The 9185-nt window shown below is 38.6% G+C and overlaps 2 protein-coding genes across 2 annotated transcripts in view; both read left to right on the forward strand.

Annotated features, from left to right (window-relative positions):
• LOC102875388 (protein MAK16 homolog) overlaps positions 1 to 1966 on the forward strand; it is a 3149-nt gene extending 1183 nt beyond the window's left edge. The window contains exon 2 of the mRNA XM_006902389.1: positions 1876 to 1966. Within this exon, the coding sequence (XP_006902451.1) occupies positions 1876 to 1966 (91 nt within the window). The remainder of the gene's footprint in view (positions 1 to 1875) is intronic.
• The window catches only part of LOC102877386 (tetratricopeptide repeat protein 23-like), a 204662-nt gene that overhangs the window by 167207 nt on the left and 28270 nt on the right, over positions 1 to 9185 (forward strand). Inside the window, exons 8-9 of the mRNA XM_006902390.1 lie at positions 5741 to 5868; positions 8156 to 8305. Coding sequence (XP_006902452.1) covers positions 5741 to 5868; positions 8156 to 8305 — 278 coding nt within the window. The remainder of the gene's footprint in view (positions 1 to 5740; positions 5869 to 8155; positions 8306 to 9185) is intronic.

Below are 9185 nucleotides of genomic sequence, written 5' to 3' on the forward strand. Positions count from 1 at the left end.
CACAGGACAGAGCGGAGTTTAGGGCTGTTGTACATAGGGTCGCTATGAGTCGCAGGCGACTCGACGGCACATAACAACAACAACAACAACACCCATTCATGTTCAAGCATGGTGTTCTTCAGCTTCAAAATGTATGTTTTTTTCTTCTTATTCCTCTTGTTACTAATTTTTAATTTTGTAGCATTGTGGTCTGAGAAGATGCTTTGTATTATTTCTATACTTCTGAATTTATTGATGCTTGCCTTCTATCCTAAAATGTTATCTATTCTGGAGAATGTTACACATTGTAGAAGAAGAGATACTGTGCTCATTTTGGGTGCATTAGCCTATAAATATCTGTGAGATTGAGTTGGTTTATAGTGTGGTCTAATTCTTAAGCATCTTTGTTGAGTTTCTTTCTGGAAGTTCTATCTTCTCTTGAGAGTGGTATATTGAAGTCCAACTATTGTAGTAGTGTTGTCTATTTCCTTTTTCAGTTTTGTTAATGTTTGTTTTATTTATTTTGCAGGTCTTTCATTTGGTGCATAGATATTTATTATTGTTATATTCTCTTGTTCTATTGGCCCTTTAAGTATTACGTAGTGTCCTTCAATGTCCTTTGTGATGGTTTTGGCATTGAATTTTATTATATCAAAGATTAATATCACTATTCCTCTTTTTTTTGTTGCCATTTGCTTGGTATCTTTTTTCCCCACCTTTTTATTTTTAGTTTTTCTATATCTTCATTTTTCAGGTGTGTCTCTTTTAGATAGCATATTGTTGAATTTGGGGGTTTTTGTCCAATCTGCTACTCTTTTTCTCTCCAGGAGTGCATTTAAACCATTCACATTCAATGTGATTATTGAGAAGCAAGGTTTTATTGCTATCATTTTTGTTCTTTTTGGTGTTGCTGCTAGTTACGTTGGTTCACCCTGCTTCTGTGTCACCTCTATAAGAAGGACATCTCTCAGTGTTTCCTTCAATGCTGGCCTTGGTTTTACAAACTCCCTTATGTTCTGTTTTTCTGGGAATATCTTGATCTGTTATTCATATTTGATGGACAATTTTGCTGGGTACAATATTCTTGATTGACAATTGTGTTTTTGAGTGTTCTATATATGTCATTGCACTGTCTTCTTACTTGCACTGTTCCTGCTGTAAAATTGGCACTTCATCTTACCTGCTTTCCCTTATAGCTTACTGTTTGTTTCTCCCTCACTGCTTTCAGTATTCTCTCCTTATCTTTGGTTCTGGCAAATTTGACAATGATATGCCTTGTTGTTTCTCTTTTGGGGTCTATTCTATAGATGTTTGCTCAGCTTCTTGAATATATATTCTCTCATTCTTCATTTTGCCTGGGAAATTTTCTTTTAGTAATTCTTCCACAACTTTTTTGGTGCTTTTACTTGCTTCTTCCTGTTCTGGGATTCCGATTATGAGCATGTTATTTCTCTTGATAGCATCCCACATTATTCTTAGGTTTTCTTCTTTTTCCTTGCTTTTTTATTCTACTTTTTGCTCTAGCAGATCAGTGGTGACAAGTCTATCTTCTATTTCACTGGTTAGGTCTTCCATCCCTTCAACTCTGTTCATGTGTTTCTTCATAATGTTGACAGAATCTGAAACATTGGTCCTCATATTTTGGATTGTGATTTCTTGTTTTTCCAGAGATTCTAATGCCTCATTTGCTTTATCTGCATTGTTTTGGATTGATTTTTTTAAGCTCTTCCTGGTTTTTGTTTGTGGTGTCCTGTAATTCCTCAAGTTTGTCTTTTACCCTTGAAAATATTCATTTATTGTTCTTTTAAATTTTGTGTCAGAATGTTTCATCAGACTTTCTGGCTTCATGAAATCAATTGGTACTGGGTCACTTTTTTGGGGTGACATCTTGCATAGGTGGGCTTGCATAGATGGTGAAGTAGCCTACTTCCTACATGACATTGCCGTGGTAGAAGTTTTTATGTCTGAAGCAATAGCTGTTTCTTGATCTGAAGTCATCCAGTAGAGGGTGGCGCATCTACCCTGCATGAGTTTCTCTCAGTTCAGTGGAGTAAAGGCCTGTGTAAACAGCCTCCTCTGTCAGACAACTGCCACAGCTAGGGTAGTCCAAGGTGCTCTGGGTTAAATGCAGTGAATGGACTGGACATGAGGAGACGCAAGGCAAAGTGTGGAGACCTGATTGGAAAACCAGGAAGTTGTTGGTTTTCCTTTCAAGAATGAGCTCCAGCTGTTTCACTCTCTTCTGATTGAGTTTAAGGGGTTCCATGTGATCCAGTCAAACAACAGTGACACCACCACCTTCACCACCACCACCACCAAAGCACCTCATTCAAGTTCCAGCATTGCTCCAGTGTGCATCGGGAAGTTGTGTTCTGGGCACAGGCTGGCAGTTGTTAGTATTAGAGTTCCAGACATGGGCTGGTGATGACAGGCCTGGAATTGCAGGCTCACACCCACTCAGGTTCCAGTGTCATTCCCTGATGCATGTTCAGCAGCTCTCTGGCACATGTGTGGTGTCAGGAAGCAGCTCGACAGTGCCTGTGTGGTATCAATAAGCAGCTTACCGGCAGGTGTCTAGCATCAGCAAACAGCTCCCTGGTGCCTATCTGTCATCAGGAAGCAGCTCCATGGCACCTGCATGGCATCAGCAAGCAGCTCCTCAGGGCATGGGTGGCATCAGCTAGCAGCTCCTTGCTGCATGAATGGCTTCAGCTAGCAGCTCCCTGGCATGCATCTGGCATCAGGAAGCAGCTCCTTTATGCCTGCGTGGAATCAGCAAGCAACTCTCTGGCATGTGGTGACAGTTGCTTTTAACTTCCCTCACTCATACTCAAGCTGTATGTCTTGCTGCCACATCTTGCTGCTGTGTCCGATAGTCTAGTCTTCTTGAAGACTGAAGTCCTTGACTTTTCACAGCAAATGCCTCAGGTCCTCCTTAGTTTTGGTAAGCAAGGTTCTGTCATCTGCATATCTCAGATTGTTGATGAGTCTTTCTCCAATCCTGATGCTGCATTCTTTCTCATAAAGTCCATCGTTCTGATTGATCTGTTCTGCATATAGATTAAAAAGGTATGTAGACAGGATGCATTCTTGATGCACTCCTTTTCTGATTGTGAACCATGAAATGTTTTCTTGCTCTGTTCTATTGATTGCTTCCTGATCCAGGTATAGGTTTTGCATGAGCACAATTGGGTGTTCAGGCATTCCCATTCGTCTCAGTGCTAACCACAATTTGTTGTGATTCACACAGTCATATACCTTTGCATAGTAAATGAAATACAGATAGACATTTCCCTGGACATTTCTGCTTTCAGTCAAGATCCATCTGATACTGGCTAAGATGTACTTAGTGCCACAGTGTCTTTTAAACTCTGCTTGTATGTCTGATAGTTCTGTGTTGATGTATTGTTCAAGTCAGTTTTGGATAATATTCAGCAGGATTTTACTTGCAAGTTACATTGTTCAGTAATTTTCACACTCAGTTTGATCTCCTTTTTTTGGAATGGGCATAAATGTGCATCTCTTTCTGTCAGTTGGCCAGGTAGTTGTCCTCTAGATTTCTTGGCACAACCAGGTGAGCATGTCCAGGGCAGCATCTGTTTGCTGAAATATGTCATTTGCATTCCATCAATTCCTGGGGCTTTATTTTTATGCCAATTCTTCAAAATAGCTTGAACTTCCTCCTTCAGCACTTGATCATATGTTGTTTCATGAAATTCTTCTATTTCAGTCAAATCTTTTTTGGTACTGTGACTCTGTGTATTCCTTCCATCTTCTTTTGATGCTTCCTCAATCATTAAATATTCTGCCCATAGCATTCTTAAGTATTGCAACTTGAGGCTTGAATTTGTTCCTCAGTTCCTTCAGCTTAAGAAATGCTGAGCAAGTTCATCCCTTTTGATTTTATGACTCCAGTTCTTTTCACTTTTCATTGTAATACTTTGCTTTGTCTTCTTGATCCGCCCTTTGAAATATTCTGTTCAGGTCCTCAATTTCTTGATTTCTTCTCTTTGCTTTGGCTTCTCAGTGCTCTAGTGCAATGCAACATTTAGAGTCTTTTCTAACATTGATCTTGGTCTTTTATTCCTCTTTTGTCTTTGTAATGATATTTTGCATTCTTCATTGTCTTCGTTCATTAGTGTTCAAGGCCTCAAACCAGTTCCTTAGATTTTTTTCCCCCCATTCAGGTGGGATAGACTCAAGGTCAAATTTTAGTTATTGTGGCTTTGTTTTCATTCTCTTAAGCTTCAACTTGAACTTGCAAATGAGCAATTTGTCGGTTCCACAATCATCACCTTATCTAGTTTTCACATCTGATATTGAGCTTCTCCAGAGATTCTTCTCACCGTTGTAATCAATATAATTCAGATCAATCCATCAGATGAGGTCCATATGTATATTTGTTATTTGTGTTTCTACTAAAGTTATTTATGATTAATAAATCATTAATTATTAAAAATAGGCCTTTCTGTCTTGGCACCAAGTTATCTGACCTCCTCTACTCCTGGGATGGGAGGAAGGGCAGGAAATGTACATTGCACATGGGGTAGCCTGTTATGTAGGCTTTGGAATCTAAAATCAGCTGGAGGAGAGAGTTTCACTTTCCCTCAAATACCATGGTAGGTAGAAGCATATGTATTAGAAGTTTTGTACTCCAAGTCTGGTGTGTCCTAGGTTCTTTTAGATCCTTTTTTTCTAGCCATGGACCAGGGTTAAACAGTCTTGAGGTCCTGCCTTGGCCAGTATAATTTTTCTTGTCTCCATTTTAGGGATTTCTGGTTTTATTAGTTTTCTGTTGCTGGACAGAAGGGAGCTTTGGTGGCCTAGTAGTAAGAAACTGCTCTATAATCTCAAAGGCACTCTGTTCAAATCCACCAGCCACTCCTTGGGAGAAAGATGGGCAATCTCCTCCCATGCAATTTACTGCCTCTGAAAACTCACTAGAGGGTCAGTCACTATGGGTCGGTGCTGACTCGAAGGTACACAACAACAACAATATTACTGGATAACAAATTACAACTTATACAGCAACGATTTATTAGCTTACACTTCTGTAGGTCCGAAGTATGGCACAGTTAGACCGACTTTTCTTCTTGTCAAGGGATCATCAGGCAGCATTCTCATCTGGAATTCAGGGTCCTTTTTTGAACTTATTTCTTTATTCATTTTTATGTGTTATATTATGTCCCTACAAATTGTATTTTTGTTCCTAACTTCTGAAGTGGTTAAAATTGTGTTTGGGAATGGGTTTTCTTTGTTAATGGGGGATTGTTAGTTTAGATTGCACCTTGCTTCAACCTTGTTTGACACAAAAAAGGGAATAGATAAAGTTAGCTGAGACAGAAAGAGATAGATGATAACCTACATGAAGATCGCTAAGAACAGGAACTGCCCCCCACCCTGAGCCAACAGAGCCTTCCCTTACTGTTAGCACCCCAAATTCAACTTCCTGGCCTCCTAAATGATGAGAAAATGAATTAATTACTCACTTAGGATTTTGTAGCAGGATTGTATCTGAGTTATCACTCAGAAATTGGTACAGAAAAGGGGACCGCTACTCTAATAAATACTTAAAATAGGCAAGCAATTTTGGAAAGGACATATTAATCATTGGGAAAAAGTATAATTTCCTTAACTGGTTTTCTCTTATCCAAATGCTTAGTATTTTCAAATAGTTCACCACTGCTAAAAGTTTATTTCTTTATTCAGTTGTCGTTTCTTTGCAAACCCTTTTTGAAGTTGTTCTGATGCCTTTCCTCAGAGGTGGCTGAGCAGTATTTCCAAGAGAGCATGGCTAATCTGAGAGGAGCTGAAGATATGAGAAGAGGCAAATTCCTTTCCATTCAAGATGAGTTTTGTCATTTCCTGAAAAGGACTGGGCAAGAAGCGGTGAGTTTGGTCAAAATAAACTAGCTATGGATGTGGATGAGCAGGATTCTCACTCAGAGTTCTAGCCAGAATCAGTGAGCAGAATGGAGTCACAGGACAACCTTAGTGGTGAACATGGCAGGATCTCGACCATGTGGCCACAGCAGGTGGAGGGGACAGAACTCATCTCCAACAGTCAGGAAATCCAGGGGAGGAAAATACTTACATTTAAGATAAAATGTTAGTGAGGCCATTGTGCCAGTTTAAGCCACCCTGTGTGGGTTTCTCTTCTGGTTGTGTCACTCTCCTGTTCAAAAACCTCCTCAGATTTTTAATTTTCTCTAGATTGTCTTATTGTAAGAAAATCCAAACTTATCTGCCTGGCGCAAGACCATCCCCCATGGGACCAGAGTGGAAGTCCACCTCATTGTCTCCTCTTCCAATGCTTTCTCTGCTGCCCAATTACTGTACTCTCTAAGCCTGCACATCTATATGCATCTTTCCCCTCACACTTCCATCCACCTGAAACTGTCCCAAACACAACACATACACTAAACTGAGTCCTTGCTCATAGACACTGGGAGGGGATTTGGTCCCTGAGAATAATGGATTTTCGCATAAGGCAAGTGTGCATTTAAGCTTTGCACCTGACCTCATATATGAAGGGGTGTAATGTTTGATACAATAGACAATTTATATAACTTCTTGATGCCAAGAGTGACTTCTTTTCACACTTAAGAAGTTTATTTCTGCCTCATCAGCATCTTTAATGTGGTTTCTCCAAGTCATACCAACAACTGATTTACATTATTGCCAATTAAAGGCTCACCATGTGGAGCCTACCTCTGCTGTGTGTGGAGCCCTGCTGGGAGGCCCTAGACGCTACGTGGCAGGCAGCACCTTCATTGTCCCTATATTCTCTGGTGGTGATTTCAACATGCATGCTCTGCACTCACCCTGTGCTTTTATTAGTAAGACTGCAGAGGAGTCTCAGAAAAAAATATCCAGCTTACAGATTCTAAAGGGCTTCTCCCTTTGTTTTATCTTGGCATCTGACTAGAAATTGATATAAGGAAATATTGCTTATTTTCTTCCTTTTTTTTCTTTTAGTTTATCTTGGTATAAATTATATGAGCCAACTAAAATGAGATGTCATGTTGGAATGTTTACTTTTCATTTTCTGACCTGTTTCCTATGAGAAATAGGAAATCCTGGATGTTATGTAAGTAGATAAATTGCCAGGAAACTGTAGTTTTCACTTATGTAAGAATATCTAGTGTCAACAGAAGAAAGAAAGCCTGGAACCAGACAATGTGAAAATTTCTGGTCAAATTCAAATCTTGGCTCTACCATTGTCTGACTGAGCCAATTTTTATGTGTGTGTGTTTGTAAATCCTAATAAATATGTATATAACAGATCATCTGCATTTTTACATTCTTCACATGTATGTTCAGTGGTACAATTTTTTTCCATTTGCCTCTTTTTTCTTTTTTTAATTGTGATTCTAACAAAAGTTTACAAAAAAGTTGGGATTTTCATTTATTTATTGTTGCACATTTTCCTCTCCCACCCAGTTCACTTTCTTTTTGTAAAAAATATCCATTCATTGTTACACAATCCCCCCCCCCCGAAAAAATCTCCTTCTCTATCCCTCCCCATTCCTCCCCTGTCCACTTTGCAATGTATTTCTTATTCTGGATTGTTGTTGTATGTATAATTTTTAATCACATATTCCTTCTAAACAATTCTTTCCCTCCCCACTCCTCCCCTGTCCACTTTGCAATGTACTTATTCTGGATTGTTGTTGTATGTATAATTTTTAATCACATATTCCTTTTAAACAATTCTTTCCTTCATATGTATGGTTTCAGTATTCATTATCCCCTCTTTTCCCCATTTTCCCCAAGTTCCCATGTCTGTCATGTTTTAGAACAGTGATGTTATATTAATTTGTCCTTTTGTAGTTGAGATATTTCACTCAGCATAAAATCCTCCAGGGTCACCCATGTTGTGTAATATTTTAGAAGTTGCTTGTTTTTCATTGCTGTGTAATATTTCATTGTGTGAACATACCACAGCTTCTCTATTCATTTCTTTGTTAATGAGCTCTGGGTTGCTTCTCCCTCTTTGCTATTGTGAATATAATAGCAATAAACATGGGTATGCATATAGCTCTTTGGGTGGCAGCTCTGGTTTCTTTAGGGTATATTCCCTGTTGAGGAATTGCTGGGTCAAAAGATATTTTTATTTCCAACTTTTTGAGACAATGTGAGACCTCTAATCAGACAGTGCTTTTCCCTTTCACAGAGAGCACTGTCCTTGCTAAAAGAGTCCTTAGGAGCCAAGGTGGAAGCATTTGGTGATTTCAGTCCTGAAGTGGCTGCGACATACCGGCTCCTGGGCAAGGCAGACCTGGCGGAGGGGAACCACAGCAAGGCCCGCAAGAAACTGAAGAAGGTAAGCAGATCTCCTTCCCTTCCAGGAAGGCACTTCCTCTCCTTCCAGCATATACTTGTTAATGACACTTTATAAGTAACTTATTCAGGTCTGCTGACATAACTCTCAATGGGATCTAATTTTCACTTTTTTGGCTAAAAAGGCAAGCAATATTTTTATGTCCTTATATGTTTAAATTATTAATAACTACTTGCAAATATTTCTAATTTTTACCTATTGCAACATTTAGAAACTCTTTCTGCACTCCTAGTTTGTAGAAGAAATTTGTTTTATTCTAGTAACTTACTTTTTTTATTAATTCAGAGTTTATTCATGTATGTGGTATGAAAATTTACCTAATATTTTTTATGCAAATGGCTTCCCAGTTGTACAACACCAGTTGGGATTTTTAGTGGTTCAAGATGACACCTTTTTTTAAAAAAAAAAGCCACTTTATCATATAAAATGTCCCTACATACTTGAGTCTATTTGTGGATTTCAGTTCTTTGCTCCTGGTCTGTATATTCAGAAACATTTCCTCACTGTTTTCATTACAGGGCAGTTACAGCATGATTTACTAGATGCAACCTGATGCCCTTCAAGGTTTTCTTTTACTCCTTGAATATGTGGATTCCTAGATATTCTTGCATGTTTGTTTAATAATTTTCCATGTGAAAGTTAGTATCAATTAGTCTGGCTACATTTATAAATGACCTTCAGAAGAATCAACAGCTTTATGACTCTGAGTCATTCTAACCAAGAAAAAGGCACATCTTTCCATTTGTTCACATTGAAATATGGATCTTTCAGGCATATTTTTATAAGAAATTTTTATTTATAATTTTTTTAGAGAGGTTTTGGATTTCCATTCATTCATTGCTGCAATTTTCTCCCTTCCCAC

Source organism: Elephantulus edwardii, unplaced genomic scaffold (genome assembly GCF_000299155.1).
Source record: "Elephantulus edwardii isolate Elephantulus edwardi_28Jun2011 unplaced genomic scaffold, EleEdw1.0 scaffold00403, whole genome shotgun sequence".
NCBI lineage: Eukaryota > Metazoa > Chordata > Mammalia > Macroscelidea > Macroscelididae > Elephantulus > Elephantulus edwardii.